Source organism: Mustela erminea, chromosome 21 (genome assembly GCF_009829155.1).
Source record: "Mustela erminea isolate mMusErm1 chromosome 21, mMusErm1.Pri, whole genome shotgun sequence".
NCBI classification, from domain to species: Eukaryota; Metazoa; Chordata; class Mammalia; order Carnivora; family Mustelidae; genus Mustela; species Mustela erminea.
This window is the reverse complement of record NC_045634.1, coordinates 39,623,471-39,645,515: the sequence shown is the minus strand read 5'-3', so window position 1 is coordinate 39,645,515 and position 22,045 is coordinate 39,623,471. Positions and strand designations below refer to the sequence as shown.

Sequence of the window (22,045 nt, the reverse complement as noted above, 5' to 3'; positions counted from 1 at the left end):
CCCCAGTACAGCCCCTGGAAAGGAAGACCCACGCCCCCAACAGGTAACAGAGGACGAGACAATTAACAGAAAGACTCCGCCCAACAAGTCACAGACATGTATCCTGTAACAATGTTGCAGTCAACGTCACCCAACACACTAGGGAATTTGCCGGGTAACCGTGCATCGCCGGTAGGCAGGCAGCCCCCTGGTCTTCACGGTTTTGCTCGCAGCCGTGGGCCGCTGTCGGGCCAGCCACAGCACAGGGCCAGCTGGCCTGTGTGGGGGCAGCTTTTGGGTGGGACACACTCACCCAATTGTGCCAACATCCCTCTACCTCCTGTGAGCGCGTCACTCCAGCTCAGGGCCTACGGTCACAGGACAGATGCGAGCGTCTGACCTGGGGGTTCCGGACGCAGCCGGGCCCTTGCTGGCCTCATCAGCAGTGCTAACCATGCGCTGCTGCTGGGAAGCAGAACAATGTCCCATGGCACAGGACTGAGTCCCCCATGTTCTTACTGAATACACTAAGTACCCGTAAAGTATGTTCACCAAAGTCACTGATCTTCAGAAGACTGTCATTAAAATTTCTCATTAAATAATTTATTCATCTAACAATTACATTCTAAAGATTTTTAACAGGGCTTGGAAAGACGACTACATCATTCCTTCACCACCCCCTTTCTGGCTTTGTGGTTTCTGATCCTTTTATTAGGGACTTGGGAAGATCAATGTACAAGGAAACCACATTTCCTTGACACTCAAATTAATTAAGGTTTGGAGTACAGAGTTTCTTAGTTTATACTTGTTAGAAAACCATCTGGGTAAACTTTTATTTGACATCTCCCGATTCCTCTCTGTTCTGCTTTCACGCGATCCCAGTGCACACAGCTGCGCAGGCTCTACCCTCCCTCATTCACAGGACATTCAACCCCGAAAGCAAAATACTCTTTCGGTTCTTCCATAAAACAGATGCAGAAGAAGTTATGTCCATGATTACAAAATTTGTACACAATCTCAGAAATTCTGAAAAAATTGGAAAATCAAGAAAAAAGTTCTACTTAAACCAAAACAAGTACGTTTAACACTGTGCTGTGTTTAATGGCAGACTTCTCCTAGTCCACGGACGATGGCAGCCCGGACCCATTCTGGCGGGATCCCCTCATACCCTAGTCTGTCTGCCCGTCATTCTTCACGGACTGCAAGACACGCTGAGCCCAGCGTGGGGCTGTCTGCGGACATGCTCACCTGACCCTCCCACCGTGCGTCTGTGCAAGTGGGAGACCACGCAGCCACACCTCACCTGGGAGCTGGCACCCTCCTCCCGTGTCATCACTGCCAGACGTGTCCTCGGAGGCTGGGCTGCCCTGCGGCTCTGGCGGAGCAGGGACGTACCCCTCAGGAGGCAAACTTGCCGTGTAGAGTCGCCTTCGAGGTGGGACCTGGGTGTCCTCATCTGCAGGAGACAAGGGGACAGTGAAAATGGCATCATGTGACCGGACATTTGCTGCCCTGGCACCCTTCCCCAACCTCACGCCCCGAAGACGTGAGACCTAACAGCTCGTGAGACCCAGTCTTGCCGTTGGCACAGGGCCAACAGGCCAAGCGCCCTGTCAGAGTTGCACCAGCTCTATGTCCAGCCAGGAGAAAGGAACCGTCTGTAATTATTTAGCCTTTGGATTTTTACAAAATGATAGAAAAATTTAAGTCATGAGTAGGAAGCAGACAAAAGTCTATTCCACATAACATACCTCTCATCACTGCCCTGTGAGTCTCTTAACGTTTTGGTGCATAATCTGGAACCTCCTTTCCATGTGTGCTAACAACCCGCAGACGCTGTGTATACACACATCTTAAAGCGATCATTCTTCCCATATTTTATTATTATATGAATGTACATTACATAAATAATATCACTCAAAACTTAGTGCATGACAGAATAGTATGTTAAAATACATTTACATCTACGCAGTTCTCTAATGGCTACGTAATATTCCATGCGCCTGGCAAATTATAATGTAATTATAATTTAACCATTGTCCCAAATCTCACGCGTGGAGGTTGATCCACAAACAGCTGCTGACTGTCCTTGTCGAAGCTAACTTTGCACACTTGACCACTGAGTTCTTCAGAGAAATCCCTGCTGACGGGACTGTCTGAAGGGTAAGTTCCTCTCGCTGGCTTTTGAGACGCACGCTCTAGAAGGGGAACTATAGGATCGCCTTCTCCCACGCTCTTTCCAACACTGGGTGGCATCAGTCTTTTTTTTTTTTTGTCAGATAGAGAGAGAGAGAGAATGAGCGCACACACCCACAAGTAAGGGGAGAGGCAGGCTTCCACGGAGCAGGGAGCCTGATCTGTGGCTCGATCCCAGGACCCTGGGAATGTGATCTGAGTGGAAGGCAGACGGCAGGTCTTGAGCCACAGCACCAGTGGCTGGGACACACTCACCCAGTTATGCCAACTGGGCTGCCTGGCCACAGCGGACCTGAGGTGACCATGCCTGCCTGTGAGGGGGGCGGGCCCACCACCAGGAGCTGGCAGAGGAGCTCGCAGGCCCAGGACGGGCTTCAGCCACACAGCGGAAGGATCACCCGGACAGTGGGTGCAGACCTGGACCTGTGCCGTGCATGCTACTGCCGGTCGCGGGAACTCCTGCCCGACGACTTATAGGACGTGGAATACGTGCCCACATACCAATCAATTACAGCTTGGTAGTAAGTTTGGAAATCAGGAAGTAAGACCCTTCGCGCTTTGCTCTTTTTTAAGCCCGTTTGAGCTGTCAGGGTCTCTTGCAATTCCACTTGAATCTTAGGATCAGCTTCTGCACTTCTGGGGGGAAAGGCGATTGGATTTTGATACAAATTGCACTGAATGTGCAGAACACAAGGCTCCGCTGCAGACCCTCGTCCTGCTTGAGGAGCTCAGACAGACCCGTGCAAAGACCAGTGGGTGAGCGTCGAAAGCAGGAGAGCTCTCCGGAGCCCGCGCAGCGCGGACGCCAGCCAGGCAGCACCGGGACAAAGTGACAGTGGCAGAGGACAGACAAAACCATCGGGCTCACTGGTCATCTCTGGGACCAGAGGAGGGTTTGTGAGTGAACTCAAGCACCTAGCAGAGTCCTGAACTGGTCTTTGACGGAGGGCCCAGCCCTGGCTCCTCTCCCCGAGCGCAGTGGACTGGAATGTGTGGGCACAGGCATCCTGGAGCTCAGCACCCCCAGAGTCAGGCCAGAGCCTCCTGCTCCAGAGCATGCTGTCGCCAGGAAACCGATGGTGACCCCCCCCCCCACACCGCAAGCCCCTCACCTGTCAAACTGGGGACCTCCTCAGCGGCCACTGTCCCGGCTGGCTTGTCAGACGCTGGAGTCACAGGTGCCCTCTTTTCTTGGCTGCAGGGAAGACGAGGGAAAAGCCTCTTCAGCACTTTCCCCACAAACACTACAGCCGGTAAACACAGAAGAGAAGGAAGAATTACTCACGGCGACTTAAGTCACAGGCGGATTCTGTATGAAACAGAGACACAGCCCGACATTACCACCACAGAGAAATGGAAGACAGCCTAGCACTGTCTCCCCAAGGACCCCCAGAACTAGCCTCAGGAGACCCTCAGGACTGTCCCCCAGAGGACCCCCAGCACCATCGCTCCAGGACCAACTATCAGAGGACTCCCCAGAACTGTCCCCCAAGGACCCCTAGGACTGTCCATCAGAGGACCCCCGGGACCATCCATCAGAGGACATCCCCAGCATGATCCTTCAAGGGCCCCTGCACTTCCCAACAGGGGCCCCCGCTTGGCCCAGAGGACCCCCTCCCCACAGGCCTGGCAGCCTGGCACGCCCACAGGTGTGGACACAGGGGACAGGAGCCAGGCTGGGGAGAGAGGGCCACAGGCCTGGATGGCGGTGAGTATGAACTCAGGGGTTTACCTGTGGGTTTCTAAGTGGTCTTTCTTCCCTCCAACATTCTTATCTCTCTGAGTTTCTCTGTAAAGTACTGACTATGAACCAGTTTTGAATTTGGGGTTCAGGCACTGGGTACGACATGTCCCCTGACAGGGCCGGTCCACGTGCAGTTCCCACAGCAGGCCCCAGGGCCAGGTGCGGCACCGGGAGACAGGCAGCACTGGCCGCTCGCTCCAGCGCACCTGCACGGGCTCGCGGCTGCAGTCAGTAACACACGCTTGGCCTGCACACACTCGTGTTTAGTTTAGCCGGCATTCTGCTCTAACGGGGAAAAAAGCTGTCATAATGAATAAATATTTCTGTCCTGATGGAAGTATGGAAAGGGGCAGGCATGAATCTCAAAACAGCATCCTGGAAGAGGTGAGGGAAAGGTTAATAGAATGAATTTGTAAATTTAGAAACGACTCAACAGAACAGGAGAGAGTCGCTCTAGGGTCACAGGCAGCCGAGCGGCAGAAACCAGAACGCTGGGAGCCAGCACTTGGGGACTCTCGATTCTTGGTGGGCGGTGCAGTCCCACCACAGCTGGGGGTGTGGGGACACTCAGCGTCCCAGTTTCACCCCACTACCAGGTGGCAGGCGTCCCGACTAGGAATACCGCCCATTGACCCGCTCTAGTCATAAGAACAGAATTTGGTTTCGAAATTCCAAAGGGCTCCCTCCACAGTGATGACTCCTCAGAGAACCCACTGGAATGCAGCTGGTGGCTCCCAGGGAGGAAGGGGTCCCCTTCTGCAGCAGGGGGCTCCTTGGGGTGAAGGAAAGCGGTCCATGCTAATGACATCAGCATTTAGGATCACAGGTCCTAGCAATACAAGATTCCTCATGCGCTCGTATTGAGTTGAATGTTCTACAGCATCATCGGTACCAGGGGACCCGGTACAAAGTGTGTTTCTGACACCATCTGCTGAGGGGCAATGTTCCCACTGCCTTCTGTGGAACAGGTTCCAGGCAAGTGCCTGGGAGTGTCACCCAACTGGGACGGTGGGGACAAACAGCCCGTTTGCATGACGTTGACAAGAAACGTGTGGGGGTACTCAGCGACATACGGGAGGGAAGTTTCCAGAGTTTTGGTTAGAAACGACAGTTATGGGTGGTTCTTAGGTGGCAGAGACCAATGTTCCATCCCGCCCCTGCTGGGTAGGACACTGGGTTAAGGTGAGCTGAGCCCTAGCATTTCCCACCAGGAGATGGGCACAGTGAACATGAATTCCTTTTCAACGCCATTACTGGGTTTAAAATCTAACAGTTGAGTATAGAAAAGGGAGAGTAGGTTCCACTTTTAACGAAGGCATTAAAGGTGCAAGGATGGCCCTCTCACGTGCTACACTTCAGAGGCCAGCGACGGTGCCGGTGAGCAGCACGTGTCCGGAGGGAAGCCGGGGAGCGGGCTCCCACACGGGCTGGCTGAGCTATCTCCTGACTGGGGCAAACTGCTTTCGTGTTTCATTGGAAAAGGCTCTTCTGAAAAAGAAATGGAAATACGAACTTTTTCTTGTGTAATATCCCACTCTGAAAAACATAAAAGATAAGTACAAATATGTGGTATAGAAAAAGCATTCCATCGACATCAGGAATGGTTTCCTCTTAAAAAAAAGTTCAGTCTGATCACAAAGTAATACGCATTCGCCTCAGTACTTGTATACACAGTATACTTCACTTAAAATGGGGGCAACGCTCTACACCTATTTCTATACATACACACTGTACATTTGGAGAGCTTGTAACGGGTGGGGTAGAAATGTTCACTCATTTGTGATTCTCGAGGCAACAATATCAAAACCTCTGTCGTTATCCCTAGAAACCACTGTCTGGAAAAGCAGGACTTGGAGAGGACAAATAGAACGTGTGTAGAGCTGATCTGGGAGCGTGAGGAAGGAAATCAGCTCCAGAGCTGTCCTTTAAGGGTGGATGTCACTGGGAAGGAGTAAGACCCATGGGACCCACACTCCTGAAATGACACAAAAATAGGAGGGACCACCAAGTAGTGACATGTAACCTTAAACATGTTGAGGGGGGTGCCTGGTTGGCTCAGGGGGTTGAGCCTCTGCCTTCAGCTCAGGTCATGATGTCGGGGTCCTGGGAATGAGCCCCATGTCAGGCTCTCTGGTCAGCAAGGGGCCTGCTTCCTCCTCTCTCTGCCTGCCTCTCTGCCTGCTTGTGATCTCTCTTTCTCTGTCACATAAATAAATAAGATCTTAAAAAAATAGTAAAAATGTTGAGAGGAAAACGCAGAAACGGGTTTACGACACACCTTTACAGAGTTTCCAGTGAACAGACACACAAGTGGAAAGTGATGGTCGAGAGTAGAGAGTCGCTGGGATTTTCGAATCCTTATTTAAAGGAAAATCGCTATCAAAAACAGGACTGGGGGCACCTGGGTGGCTCAGTCATTAAGCGTTTGCCTTCGGCTCAGGTGATGATCACAGGGTCCTGGGATCCAGCCCCGCATTGGGCTCTCTGCTCAGCGGGGAGCCTGCTTCCCCCTCTCCTACTCCCTCTGCTTGTGTTCCTTCCCTTGCTGTGTCTCTCTCAGTCAAATAAATAAATAAATAAATAAAATCTTAAAAAAAAACCCCAAAACAAAAACAAAACCAAGACTGGAAAACGGTATTAATAGAAGCTTAGTGGCTGACTGATGGCGCCCACACCTCACCGATGCCTTAGCAAGGGGCAAACCTTCCAGGGCACGCCAGCAACAGACACGCAAGCACCACTCATCTCAGCGGGAACAGAGACGTCCTCCACCTTAGCAAATCCTGGGCCACGTCACCCCCGCTGCCATCCCGATGAGGATGTAGCAGGTGTCAGCACTTTCAGTTAAAATTTACCAGGGTGTCTGTACTCTTGCCGTCGGATATTTTGAACTCTGTCTTTTCAGGACAGACTATGTTTGAACACCTGCTGAGCACCGACCAGCCGACACATAGCTTTCTCAACAACAGTCAATGTTTTATTCTTTGCATTTTATCTCAATAATGAGGCAAGATATTGAACCACTGTCTATAATCTAGGAATAAACTGATAATAGCACTCTATCACTGCATAAGAAAGGAAAGTTCAGGATAATATGCTGATTTAATGAATGGTAGCTTCTTAATGAGCTTCATAATAGAATCATAAATGAAAGAATAATTAGCTAAGACTGAAGCAAGAGCTGGCAAGCTTTCTGAAGGTTTACTTAAGAGGGAAGCGGCGCTGGAGGAAGCGAGATGGCAGAGAAGCAGCAACTGAAATACCTCGGTCCCAGCAGACCAGCAGGGCGGCATCCGGCCGTTCCCAACACCGAGCAGCTCGGCGGGATGGAGGACACGAGGAGCAGCGGCTCTCGGACCCAAGCCGACGCTTTCCGGAAGGCGGGCGCGCGGAGACGGGAGTCCGAGACGCGAAGACAGGGCGCAGGGCAGGGCCGCTCCCAGCAGCGTGCGCAGCGCAGCCCCAAACCGGAACTCCAGACGCCCGCCCCACAGACGCACGGCGCCCCGGAGGCCACGCAGGGCGCAGCCTACGAGGACAGCGCGGTCGCGGCTCCCGCGGCGGGTGTCTGAGTGTCGCAGAGCTCGCAGGTGTCCGGTGGGGAGCCGGGGCAGAGACGGAGCAAGGAGCGCGCTCTCTGCGCGGGGTTACCTTACGCCGTGACCCGCGGCAGTTAGGCCACTGCCCTCTGAGACGGACCCCACAAGATCGGGGACCCTTGGAAGAGCGGCGCAGCAGGAATCTGCTCCAAACGGGCTCGCGCGCCCGAGACAGAGGCGCCTGGTCACAGCCGGTGAGCCGGGAGCGCGGCCGGAGACCAGGGACACCGGAGGGGCTGACGGCTCATCCCCGAGGGCGCACTGAGGAGCGACCCCAGCCCTCGGCTCCTCCAGCCGGAGACCGGCGGCCGCCATCTTTGTTCCCGTCCTCCGGACTCTACGGAAAGCGCGCAGGGAACAAAAGCTCCCGAAAGCGAACCTGAGCGGATGACGTAGCCCGGCCCCGGCCAGAGCGGCGCAGTTCCGCCTCCGGCAAAGACATTTAAGAATCACAGCAACAGGCCCCTCCCCCAGAAGATCAGCAAGACCGTCCAGCCAAGACCAACTTCACCAATCAACAGGATCTGCAGAACTCCAGAGCCAAGGGAAAGCAACAAAGAGAATTCACAACTTATTTCCATGATCCTTTAGCCTTTTGAAGTTAAATTTTTTAAATTTTATTTTTTTCTTATTCTATTTTTTTTTATCTTTTCCTCTTTCCTCTCTTAACATTTTAACTATTTTATCTTATCAATACCTTTTAAAAAATCTTAAATTTTCATTGTCATACTCATATTTTATCCCTTCATTGTATTTAAACTTATTTTTAGTTTACATATAGGTTTTTTTTTTTCTTTAATATTTTGGGATATACTTCCCTCTAATAGATTAAAATATACCCTAAATCTAGCACATGGCATTGTTCTAATCTCAAGCCTAATCATATTCTCTCCTTTTTTTTCTTTTTCCAACCAACTTATCAATTCCTTCTTTAGAATATTTTTAAATTTTCATCTTTATATCATATTCCATCCCTTCATCATGTTTACTCTTATTTTTGCATATATATATGTATGTTTTCTTTCTTTAAAATTTTGGTAGGTAGTTTCTTCTCAGATATCAGAATACACCCAAAATCAAGTGGGTGTATTCTGGTATACTCACCAGTCTTATATATATATATATATATATTTTATTTTTTTATTTTCCCACCTTTCTTCTCCCCACCCAGTTTTCGGTCTCTTCTGATTTGGTCACCATACATTTTTCTGGGGTCTTTGCCCCTTTTTAGTATTTTATTCTTTCATTCAAAAAAAAGAACAAGAGGCAATATCGACGGCTAGGAACCTAATCAATCTGGACATTGGTAATATGTCAGAACTAGAGTTCAGAATGACGCATTATCAAGGTGTTAGCTGGGATTGGGAAAGGCATGGAAGATATCAGAGAATCCTTTTCTCAAGAAATAAATTTTTTTCTGGAGAAATAAAAGAACTAAAATCTAATGAAGTTGAAATAAAAATAGCTATTAATGAGGTGCAATAAAAAATGGAGGCTCTTACTGCTAGGATAAATTAGGCAGAAAAGAGAATTAGTGCTACAGAAGACCAAATGTCACAGAATAAAGAAGTTGAGCAAAAGAGAGACAAACAACTAGTGGACCATGAAGGGAAAGTTCGAGAGATAAGTGATACCATAAGATGAAACAATATTAGAATAATTGGGATTCCAGAAGAAAAGAGAGATGGGCAGAAGGTATATTGGAGTGAATTATAGTAGAAAATTCCCCTAATATGGCAAAGGGAACAAGCATCAAAATCCAGGAGGCACAGAGAACACCCTCAAATCAATAAAAATAGGTCCACACCCCGTCATCTAATAGTAAAATTTACAAGTCTTAGTGACAAAGAGAAAATCCTGAAAGCAGCTCAGGACACGAGGTCCGTAACATACAATGGTAGAAATATTAGACTGGCAGCAAATCTATCCACAGAGACCTGGCAGGCCAGAAAGAACCAGCATGATATAGTCAGAGCACTAAACTAGAAAAATATGCAGCCAAGAATACTATATCCAGCTAGACTGTAATAGAAAACAGAAGGAGAGATAAAAAGTTTCCAGGGCAAACAAAAATGGAAAGAATTTGCAAACAGCAAATGAGCTCTAAAGGAGATATTGAAAGGGGTCCCCTAAGCAAAGAGAGAGCCTAAAAGTAATAGCGCAGAAAGGAACAGAGGCAATATACAGTAATAGTCACCTTAGGCAATACAATGGCACTAAATTCTTATCTTTCAATGGTTACCCTGAATGTAAATGGGCTAAATGCCCCAATGAAAAGACACAGGGTATCAGAATGGATAAAAAAACAAGACCCATCGATATACTTCTATAAGAAACTCATTTTAGACCCAAACACACCTCCAGATTTAAAGTGAGGATGTGGAAAACAATTTACCATTCTAATGGACATCAAAAGAAAGCTGGGGTGGCAATCCTTATATCAGATAAAGTAGATTTTAAGCCAAAGACTATAATAAGAGATGAGGAAGGACATATATCATACTCAAAGGGTCTGTCCAACAAGAAGATCTAATGATTTTAAATATCTATGCCCCTAACATGGGAGCAGCCAATTATATAAACCAATTAATAACAAAATCAGAGAAACACATCGACAATAATACAATAATAGTAATAATAGGGGACTTTAACACCCCCTCACTGAAACGGACTGATCATCCAAGTGGAAGATCCACAAGGAAATAAAGGCCTTAAATGACACACCAGACCGGATGGACAACACAGATAAATTCAGAACATTCCATCACAAAGCAACAGAATACACATTCTTCTCTAGTGCACATGGAACATTCTCCAGAATAGATCACATCCTGGGTCACAAATCACGTCTTAACTGGTACCAAAAGATTGGGATCATTCCCTGCATATTTTCAGACCACAATGCTCTGAAGCTAGAACTCAATCACAAGAGTAAAGTTGGAAAGAACTCAAATACATGGAAGCTAAAGAGCATCCTACTAAAGAATGAATGGGTCAACCAGGAAATTAAAGAAGAATTGAAAAAATTCATGGAAACAAATGAAAATGAAAACACAACTGTTCAAAAATCTGTGGGACAGGGTCATCTGGGTGGCTCAGTGGTTAAGGCCTCTGCCTTCAGCTCAGGTCATGATCCCAGGGTCCTGGGATTGAGCCCCACATCGGGCTCTCTGCTCAGTGAGGAGCCTGCTTCCCCCTCTCTCTCTGCCTGCCTCTCTGCCTGCTTGTGATCTGTCTGTCAAAGAGATAAATAAAATCTTAAAAAAAAAAAAATCTGTGGGACACCACAAAGGCGGTCCTGCGAGGAAAGTATATAGTGATACAAGACTTTCTCAAGAAGCAAGAAAGGTCTCAGGTACATAACCTAACCCTACACCTAAAGGAGCTGGAGAAAGAACAGCAAAGAAAGCCTAAACCCAGCAGGAAAAGAGAAATCATAAAGATCAGAGCAGAAATCAATGAAATAGAAACCAAAAGAATAGTAGAACAGATCAATGAAACTAGGAGCTGGTTCTTTGAAAGAATTAATAAGACTGATAAACCCCTGGCCAGACTTATCAAAAAGAAAAGAGAAAGGACACAAATTAATAAAATCATGAATGAAAGAGGAGAGATCACAACCAACACCAAGGAAATACAAACAATTGTAACAACATATTATGAGCAACTATATGCCAGCAAATTAGACAATGTGGAAGAAATGGAAGCATTCCTAGAGACATATAAACACCAAAACTGAACAGACCCATAACCAGTAAGGAGATTGAAGCAGTTATCAAAAATCTGCCAACAAACAAGAGCTCGGGCCAGACAGCTTCCCAGGCGAATTCGACCAAACATTTAAAGAAGAATTAATACCTATTCTCCTGAAACTGTTCCAAAAAATAGAAATGGACGGAAAACTTCCAAACTCATTTTATGAGGCCAGCATTACCTTGATCCCCAAACCAGACAAAGATTCCATCCAAAAGAAGAATTACAGAATAATTTGTTGATGAACATGGATGCAAAAATTCTCACCAAAATACTAGCCAATAGGATTCAACAGTACATTAAAAGGATTATTCTCCACGACCAAGTGGGATTTATTCCTGGGCTGTAAGGCTGGTTTAACTACCACAAGTCAATCAATGTGATAAAATACATTAATAAAAGAAAGAACAAGAACCATATGATACTGTGAGTAGACGCTGAAAAAGCATTTGACAAAGCACAGCATCCTTTCTTGATCAAAACTCTTCACAGTGTAGGCATAGAGGGTACATACCTCAATATCATCAAAGCCATCTATGAAAAACCCACAGCAAATATCATTCTCAAAGGGGAGAAACTGACATTTTTTCCCCTAAGGTCAGGAACACGGCAGGGATGTCCACTTTCACCACTGCTATTCAATATAGTACTGGAAGTCCCAGCCTCAGCAATCAGACAACAAAAGAGAAATTAAAGTCATCCAAATTGGCAAAGAACTCAAACTCTCACTCTTTGAAGATGATATGATACTTTATGTGGAAAACCCAAAAGACTCTACTCCAAAACTGCTAGAACTCATACAGTAATTCAGTAAAGTGTCAGGATATAAAATCAATGTACAGAAACCAGTTGCATCTCTGTACACCAATCAGACAGAAGAGAGAGAAATTAAGGAGTCAATCCCATTTACAATGGCACCCAAAACCATAAGATACTTAGGAATATAAACCTAACCAAAGAGGTAAAGAATCTGTACTCAGAAAACTATAAAGTACTCATGAAAGAAATTGAGGAAGACACAAGGAAATGGAAAAACATTCCATGCTCATGGATTGGAAGGACAAATATTATGAAAATGTGTATGCTACCAAAAGCAATCTACACGTTTAATGCAATCCCTATCAAAATACCATCAATTTTTTCAAAGATATGGAACAAATAATCCTAAAATTTATATGGAACCACAAAAGACCCTGAGTAGCCAGAGGAAATGTTGAAAAGGAAAGCCAAAGTTGGTGGCATCACAATTCCAGACTTCCAGCTCTATTGCAAAGCTGTCATCATCAAGACAGTATGGTACTGGCACAAAAACAGACACACAGATCAGTGGAACAGAATAGAGAGCCCAGAAATAGAAACTCAACTCTACAGTCAACTAATCTTCAACAAAGCAGGAAGGAATGTCCAATGGTAAAAAGACAGTCTCTTCAACAAATGGCTTTGGAAACATTGGACAGCCACATGCAGAAGAATGAAACTGGACCATTTCCTTACACCACACACAAAAATAGACTAAAAATGGATGAAAGGCCTCAATGTGAGACAGGAATCCACCCAAATTCTTGAGAAGAACACAGGCAGCAACCTCTTCGACCTCAGCCACAGCAACTTCTTCCTAGGAACATCGCCAAAGGCAAGGGAAGCAAGGGCAAAAAGGAACTACTGGGACTTCATCAAGATCAAAAGCTTTTGCACAGCAAAGGAAACAGTCAACAAAACCAAAAGACAACTGACAGAATGGGAGACAATATTTGCAATGAACATATCAGATAAAGGGCTAGTATCCAAAATCTATAAAGAACCTATCAAACTCAACACCCAAAGAAAAACGAATCCAATCAAGAAATGGGCAGAGGACATGAACAGACATTTCTGCAAAAAAGACATCCAGATGGCCAACAGACACAAGAAAAAGTGTTCCACATCACTCAGCATCAGGGAAATACAAATCAAAACCACAATGAGATATCACCTCACACCAGTCAGAATGGCTAAAATCAACAAGTCAGGAAATGACAGATGCTGGCGAGGATGCAGAAAGAGGGGAACCCTCCTACACTGTTGGTGGGAATGCAAGCTGGTGCAGCCACTCGGGAAAACAGCATGGAGGTTCCTCAAAAAGTCAAAAATAGAGCTACCCTATGACCCAGCATCGCACTACTGGGTATTTACCCTAAAGATACAAATGTAGTGATCCAAAGGGGCACGTGCACCCGAATGTTTATAGCAGCAATGTCCACAACAGCCAAACTATGGAAAGATCTAGATGTCCATCAACAGATGAATGGATAAAGAAGATGTGATACACACACACACACACACACACACACACACACACACACACAAACAACGGAATACTATGCAGCCATCAAAAGAAATGAAACCTTACCATTTGCAAGGACATGGATGGGACTAGAGAGTATTATGCTGAGCGAAGTAAGTCAATCAGAGAAAGACAATTATCATATGATCTCACTGATATGAGGAATTGGAGAGGCAGGGTGGGGGGTTCCGGGGGTAGGGAAGGAAAAGTGAAACAAGATAGGATTGGGAGGGAGACAAATCATAAGAGACTCTTACTCTCACAAAGCAAACTGACGTTGCTGGGGGGAGGGGGTCAGGGAGACAGTGGTTGGGTTATGGACATTAGGGAGGGTATGTGATATGGTGAGTGCTGTTCAGTATATAAGCCTGACGATTCATAGACCTGTGCTCCTGGGGCTAATAATACATTATATGTTAATAAAAATAGTTTTGCAAAATGGGTGGCTCAGTGGGTTAAAGCCTTTGCCTTCGGCTCAGGTCATGATCCAGGGTCCTGGGATCGAGCCCCGCATCGGGCTCTCTGCTCAGCGGGGAGCCCCCTTCGTCCGCTCTGTCTCTGCCTGCCTCTCTGCCTACTTGTGATCTCTGTCTGTCAAATAAATAAATAAAATCTTTAAAAAAATTTTTTAAAAAAAGAAGGAAGCACTGTTCGAATAAAGCCAGAAATGGTGCTCAAAGGGGCCACAGAAGGAACTTACTCCCTGACCAGTCTGATGTGTTCTCCCATCGAAGGGTTACGTGGACACTGAATATTCATTTTCTCCCCAAACTCTCACATTTAAAAAAATTCCAAAACTTGTCCTCAATATCTCCTTGCAGATTGTCTAACTTGACTTACTGCGTCAGCTGTCAGAAGAGCTGACCCAGCTGCAACTGTTCCTACCAGGGGACACAGCAGGGACATGGGCCAGGTGCCTCCGCATCTCCTGGCCTCACCAAGCACACCGAGCGACCCGAGCGTGGCCCAACGAGGCTCCCAGGCTCTGCAGAAACTTGCTTTACTATCCTGGAGATACGCAGGACAACCGAGCATGTCTAGTCCAGTACTTCTATTTTGTGCAGTTTCATGAATGTTGGCTTTTTCATCCACCAGATCCCAGATTCCACCATAGCACGCAAACAAGACTGGCAGCCGGGTCACCTGCAGGAGTGGTTCAGCAAATCGCCTGCTTGGGGAGGGCTCAGGGAGGACACAGACTGGGAGGTGCCTGCTCCTCGCTGTCCTGAAACCCACCTCCACTTAGGGACCAGGCCTCCTGCTACTGTGTCTTTGAGGCTGGGCGCTACGACCTGCTCTCCAGCCCCGAAGCCAGACACGCTGGGGCCTCCGCCTGCATGACCTGTTCCCACGCTGCTGGCCTGGCCACTCTGTCCCTGTCAGCTGGGCTGTGCCCCTGGACCTCGCACTTTACCCCTCTCCCACCTGAATCATCTGGATGCGCCAACATTACCACAAGGCACCTGTACTTGGTCTGCAGTATGCGGCTGCCCCTGAGCAACGCAGGGTTTGGGCACAGAACCCTGTGCAGTGGAACATCCCTGTATAACTTCTGACTCCCAAACTTCACTACAGCCTACTGTCGGCCAGAAGCCTGACCAGTAACATCAACAATCCACTGACCCTTATTTTGTCTGTTCTGTGTATCACGTAGTATACTCTCACAACAGAAACTAGAGAAAAGAAACGTCACTAAGAAAATTATAGGGAAGAAAAAACACATTTTCTACACTGTACTGATGGGAAAAACCCAGGTCCAAGCTTGCTGGCTGCAGAGACTGCCCCTCCAGGGGCCAGCCCACTCCCAGGGGACAGCAAAGCAAGAGAGTCCCTTTGATATGCAAACCAGTCCCTCCCGAGCCTGGCCTCCCCCACCCTCACCACACCAGGCGCAGCACCCTCTGCCCAGCCTCCCACCGTCCGCGCCAGGAGCAGCGTTCCTCTGCCTAGATCAGCCCAGGCTGCCACCCCCAGCACCCAAAGCCACCGAAAATGCTCAAAGCAGCCCATCCCGAATCATTCGCCCTGTCCTGCCTGCCCATCCCGTGGAAACCCCACTGAAGGTCATGGTCTCGGTCCTCCCCTGCCTCCGGACCTAGTGCTTCCCCTGGTGGGGCCCAGCATGGGGGTGGCCTGGCGAGCCTTCCTCTCTAGGACCCACGAGCATGCTGACCGTGGTTTTCCGGAGCCTCTGCTCCGTGCCCCCCAGCTGCACCTGACTCACTGCATCGTGAAAGAACCCAGGGCGGCCCCCAGCCTACGGACAAGACAACTAAGGGTTACCGAGGACAGAGGGGGCCACCTCCCTTGGAACAGCAGCAACTGGTCTGAGGGGATAGAACCCGCTCTATCCACATACCCCAACCTGCCTGTGTCAAATCCCAAAGGCGGCAGTCTGTGACCACCCACCAGGCATCTCAGTCCCCACGTCCAGTTTTCTCAGAAAACTTCTGTCCCCCAGGGCTGCTGCCTTACTCCCTGTTGTCGCCACAAAACCGCAACCACAAGCTGGACCTGCCCCTTCCCACCATGACCCTGTCCATTTTCAGATTTGTCTTTAATGGAGGCAAACACCCCCGGCCCCAGCGCTCGAAACGTATACCAGCTCACAGGTCCTACCCCAGCACGGCTGCTTCTGGGCAGCGGGGACTGACATTCACCGACTGCTGGAGCCATTTGTTTGTCTGTCTGTTCCCTGGCTCATTCTTTCAGGAAATGCTTGCTGAGCACAGGAAGCCTGCCTGGTAGAAGAATTCGGACAGGAACCTGGTAGTGACAAGCCGGAGGGCCACTGTGTGTGATGGGGGGTGCAGGGGAGCTGGAACATTGGGGTAGGGGCGTTGTTCCAGCCTCTGCCTGGGCAGCTTAGATGAGTAAGTAAAGCCAGGCTATTTCTACTGCAGAAGCCTCATAGGCGCAAGGATGAAGCTGGGCTCCAAGAGCCCACCTGGCGCCGGCCAGCCCTCTCTCAGATGCAAGGACACGGGGAAGAGGAAGAAGCCTGGGCCGGCTGGGACGGAGGCCACCTACAGTTCAGCTCTTGTCCACTGCGAGTCCCTGGAGGATAAGGGTCTTGTGGCACCAAAGCCTCGGCTGGCCACACGCTTGCAGGAGCGGCGCCTCCTGGGAAGACCAGACGTGGCAGGAGCAAAGCTTCGTCCAGAAGCAGCTGGACCGCAAGCATTACACACACTTTCCCCACCGGGCGTGTGCCTGAGGGGCCCAGGCGGCGGGGCAGGTGCACACAGGTTAGGACTGGGCTCATCATCCCGGGGAACGTGCATGTGCGTGGAGGCGGGAAGGCCTGGCCACTCGCATAACCCTGGTAGCATGAGAGGCTGAGACGACCACTTCCCCTGGATGAGAAATCCTCAGGTGAACAAAAAGCGACTGGCCCAAAGGGTGGGGGATGCTGGGTGAGAGAGAGGAGCTGAGGCACAGGCGTTCTGCCCCGTTCTTGACTTCAACCGATTCTCTCAATCCTCTCCACCCGCCACTCAGCTCGGAGATACAGGAGCGGCCGGTGAGGGACACCTCACCGCTCACGGCCCAACAGCCGAGCCGGCCCCGCAGAGAAGTACGCGGTCAGGTTCTCCCAGAACAGCTGAGCAGCTCTGGAACACAGCGCTCCGCTCAAGGCCGCTGTCTGGAAAGCCAGGAAGGACCTGTCAGGTTGGGGGACGGGGCACCACGCCCGGTCACTGTGTGAAGGGTTCGCTGTGCAGCTACTGAGGCCAGCACCATGTGAGATGGGGTGGACACCCCGCACCCCGCTGCATCCCCAGAGCCTCCCACCCCCACCCTGGCAGCTACCGCCCAATCCGCCTGGAGGCCGGCTCTGTTCCCAGCCATCGGGCTGCTGCCTCCTGCACCGCACGCCGCAACCAGCCGGTCCCCACCCCGTTCGGCATGTGATTACATGTCGGAGAGTCACTTGGTCTCCCCCGGCACAAAGGAGGCCACCTGAAGCCCCACTCACGACCTGGGGGCCTTTGTGTGCTTCAGCTCAGTTATAGAGAGCTGTTAGTCTCAGGTGGGCCTGTGACCCCCAGAGGCCTGCAATCTGGCCCAGGAGACACCTGCTAGTACCCTTCACACACCTCCCCACAGAAAACAGCACATTAAAAACAAAAATTTTGCTTCTTACTCAAATTGTATCGCTGTAAAGGCCAAACGTCCTCCCCATGAATCCCACAGAGTTTCGCTACAAACCGTCTCGGGGGAACACTGGGCTTCAGGAGGATTCACAACCTAGCGGAAGCACTCTGCCCTCAGGAAACACCCTCGAGTCGTGGCTGCAGACTGCCGGCCAGCCCACCCTGTCGCACCTTCCTGGTCTGGACCAGAGCGGACGTTTTCCTGGAATGTGACTCGGCCACAACTGTGACCCTGGCCCAAAGGAAGAGCCTGGAATCTGCCTAGAATGAAAGCGTTCCACTCCCTGCTGCATTTCTGGGACCAAACGAGGTGTCACGCACAGCCAGCAGACTCCGGAACATTCGCTGTGTGAGCAAGCGTGAAGTGAGAGTTCTGCAGGCGACCCCGGGTCTCTGAAGGGGGCTCTGCAGTGAGAGAACAGAACTGGGGGGCAAGTCTGCACCAGCCATGGCCTTCTCCGCCCGCCACACCAATGGGAGGCTTCCACAAGTTTGTCAGTGCTTAGCATCTTTCCAATTACAATCACCCCCATAGGTGTTTCTGGAAGCATAAGTGTTGTCCCAGAGACAAGCTCTTCCATGAGCTTGTTAAAAGGACTCACAAAACCACTATTGTGTTTCCTACTTCAGTTGCAGACTTCCGAGACATACTGCTCCACCTTCCCACCGCGATGCCGTAAAACCTCACTCAGACGATTCTATCACCCGTCCAATGGCCAAAGGAGGCCGTTTCTAGAGAAGAAGGTCCCCGACTGAGGAAAGCAAGGCAAGGCTTCATTATCTCAGTTCGGTGAGCTGTGAGGGTTCCGTCAAGCTGACGGGGTACGCGCAGGTGAGTCTGCTTCCAGGCAGAGGGAAGCGCTGATGCGTCGGGCTTGGAGAGGAGGGATGAGGGAAAAAGCGCTGTGCGGTCCAGGAAGGAGCCCCGGTGCGCCGGGGAAGGGCGCTCGGGCTGGCGGCCGGCGGCGGAGACCCAGGCCGGCCGCCTGGGCTGGGCCTGCTCGAAAGCCCATGGTCTTTGCTCCTGCCTCCAGCGTGTGGAAGAACGGCCTGAGCGCTCCGGATGTTTTAATGTTCACTTCGGAGACTAACATTTGACTCGTTAGAAATTAAGCCATTTTAACCTGTGATGATCTGTTTTTAAAACTCACAGGTAGAAGTCAGGGCTCAGCGGGGTGCAGAAGGGCGGGGAGGCGCCCCGCAGTGTTCTCCTATACAGGAAGCCGCTCAGATGAGAACGCTAATTCCTGCTCTCCGCACTGTGCCTATTGGGGAATTAGTTTCCTTTCCTTATTTCAAGCAAGCTCTTGTTAACGATAATGGACACTCGACTTCTCATTTCAAAGGCTGAATCCACATCCATTTTAAATGTAAAAAAGAAAAAATAAATAATCATGGCCTGAACCAATCCAAGTAACATAAGAAATGTGTATCAAAAACCTTCACTTTTACCTGAAACCATAAGCTCCTAGAAGAAAACATAGGTAAAGAGCTTCTCGATATGGGTCTTGGTGATAAATTTTTGGACAGGAAACCTAAAGCACAGGGAACAAAAGTGAAAATCCACAAGAGGAGCACATCAAACCCAAAGGCTTCTGCACAAGAGAGGAACCCCACAGGCACAAGGAGGAAGCCTGGGGACCAGGAAATGGTGCCTGGGAGTCACGCATTTGAAAGGGGTTCATGCCCAGAACGGATGGAGAACGTACACAGCTCAACAGCAAAACACCAAGCTACTTAAAAGATGGGCAGAGGATCTTAACAGGAGTTCTTCCACAGATGACAGACAGATGGCCACCAGACAGCCAGAGGGACGGTCACTCATCACCAGGGAAATGCAAATCCAAACCACGGCCGGAGACCACTTCACAGCCCTTGGAATGGCAGTCATCAAAAAGGCAAAAAACAGCAAGTGTTGGCCAAGATGCGAGCAAGGGGACCCTCTCACACTGCGGCTGGGCAGGCAAAGTGCAGCAGCCACTCCGGAGAGCAGCACGGACAGTCCTCAGAAAGTTACAAATGCAGCTACTCTACGACCCAGGGACTGCACTTGGGAATGTGCCTTCAGAGGAAGCGGAATCTGGAGCTCTGCACCCCCACATTCACCGCGGCACGACTTACAAGAGCGAAGACGCGGCCAGCCTAAGGGCGCACCCAGGGCGGACAGCAGACGGAGAGCGGCCGTGTGCTCACACGACGGTGCACGCAGCAACTAGACAAGAAGGAAATCTTGCCATCTGCAACCACACAGCTGGACCTCGAGGGCCTTAAGCTAAATGGAATCGGTCAAAGACAAACACCTCTACGTGGCATCTAAAAACCCCTGCGTAGGCACAGAGAACAGGTTAGTGGTCAGCAGAAGCCGGGAGGGTGGAAGGAGGAACTGGAGGAAAGTGGCCAAAGGTACAAACCTCCAGCTGTAGCTTCAGTGATTCCGGGGACCATAGCATATGACGCCCTGTGCTCTGTTTGAAAGTCTCCCAGAAAGTCCTAAAGTTCTCACCACAAGGACACACGTGGCCTTAACTTATGGAGTGCGGGACCCCCGGCCCAACACCCGCTGGACCCCAGAGCCCTGTCCACCTCCCACGTGGAGCCCAGGACCCCGGGCTGTCCCCCCAGACCCAGAGCCCTGTCCACCTCCCACACGGAGCTCCAGGGGCCCACCTCCTGCCGCACCTGGACTCCAGCGCCTCCCCACAGACCCCAGAGCCCCGCCCACCTCCCACTTGGATCCCAGAGCCCACCTCCCTTCCCGACTCTGCACCCTGGCCCACCTCCCTCCGGTACCCCAGACCCAGGCGAGCGTTGGCGCTGGGGACCCGGAGAGACCACCTGGGTGGGCTGGCAGGACTCCAGGGACCCGGGTATCTCTGGGATCTGCATCCCAGCCCCGGTGTTCAGGAGCCCTAGACAGAGGAGACAAGGCTCTGGGATGCGGTGGGGGAGGTGGACGGGGCTCTGGGCTCCGGGGGCGACGGGGCTCTGGGGTCCAGGGGGAGGTGGACGGGGCTCTGGGATGCGGTGGGGGAGGTGGACGGGGCTCTGGGCTCCGGGGGCGACGGGGCTCTGGGCTCCGGGGGGAGGTGGACGGGGCTCTGGGCTCCGGGGGGAGGTGGACGGGGCTCTGGGCTCCGGGGGAAGGTGGACGGGGCTCTGGGCTCCGGGGGGAGGTGGACGGGGCTCTGGGCTCCGGGGGGAGGTGGACGGGGCTCTGGGGTCCCGGCGAGAGGAGGTCGGGGGTCCGGGGACTGGGTCCTAGAGCAGAATCTGGGCGCGTCTCGCCCCGCACCTGCGCCGCCCGGCTTTGCCCCCGGACCCCCACCCGGCGTACCGTGCTGCCGCGGCGTGGCCATGGCGATCCCGGAGCCCGGCTTCGCCCCCGCCGGCCGCTGCAGGGACAGACGCTTCCGGGTTCCGGCCCGCTCTGCCCGCCCACAACGGCGGCCGCGCCCAGCCGGGACGCGGCTTCTTTCCCGCTGGATGCCAATCAGCCGCGCTGCGGACGTGGATTGGCTCGTACGGGGCTGTGGGCGTGGCCGCGGGCGGTGGGGCCGCGGGAGCCTGGAGCATGCTCAGAGCGAAGTGACTGAACCCGGGCTGGCCCCGTTCTCGGTTTTGGTCCTTAGGAGAAAGTCCGGAGGTGCAGGAACTCGTCCCCTGGGAGCCCTAGTAAACCCCATGTCCTCATTACCATTTCCTCGTCAACATTCAAATGGAGAAAGGGAAGCATTTATTTTTTCCCCAGTTTTAGTGACACATAATTGAAATACAGCACTGTGAGGGAGGAGTCAGCAGAGGGTCAGCGGGAGGGGGTCAGCGGGGGGGCGGTTCAAGGGAGGGGTAGTGGGCGGAGCCATACAGAGGGGGTCAGAGGGAGGGGTTCAAGGGAGGGGTAGTGGGCGGAGCCATACAGAGGGGGTCAGAGGGAGGGGTTCAAGGGAAAGGGAGTCATAGAGACCGGGTCAGCCGCAGGGTGTCCGCAGCAGGGGGCGCAGCGAGAGGAGGCGCAGCAGGAAGGCACAGCCCAGCAGGTGGCTTGGTGACCGCCCATGGTGTCACCTAGGGTTCCGGGGCCCCACATCAGGAGCCCTGGAGCTGCAGGGGTGGAGCAGTGCAGGGGACTGCCTAGCGCCCACCCTGCACTGGGTGTCCTAAGGGACCCCAGAACTCGGTGTGAAGCCCAAGGGGAAGAGAGGCTGCCCATGGCCATGGCGAAGACCACCGCCCTCCCGGTCCCTTTCCCTGCGGGTCCACGTCCCCCGGTGGGGGTTCTTCCCTGTGCGCCCCATCC

At 51.2% G+C, this 22,045-nt stretch overlaps 1 protein-coding gene across 13 annotated transcripts in view; it reads right to left on the bottom strand.

Moving 5' to 3' along the window:
- ERICH1 (glutamate rich 1) overlaps positions 1 to 21,190 on the bottom strand; it is a 62,297-nt gene extending 41,107 nt beyond the window's left edge. For 8 of the 13 annotated variants that reach the window (XR_004282166.1, XR_004282165.1, XR_004282164.1 and 5 more), the window contains exons 1-3: positions 16,214 to 18,954; positions 3,288 to 3,419; positions 1,283 to 1,435 (exon numbers count right to left, since the gene is read on the bottom strand). Coding sequence is in view for 6 of the 13 variants with exons in the window: in XM_032328871.1 (XP_032184762.1) it covers positions 1,283 to 1,435; positions 3,288 to 3,419; positions 16,214 to 16,250 (322 nt within the window). In the remaining 7 variants the exon portion in view is untranslated. Of the gene's footprint in view, positions 1 to 1,282; positions 1,436 to 3,287; positions 3,420 to 16,213; positions 18,956 to 20,162; positions 20,242 to 21,085 lie in introns of those variants that run through there. The other 5 variants (XM_032328872.1, XM_032328873.1, XM_032328874.1 and 2 more) reach the window with 5 other exon arrangements.
- Positions 21,191 to 22,045: the final 855 nt, after the last annotated feature.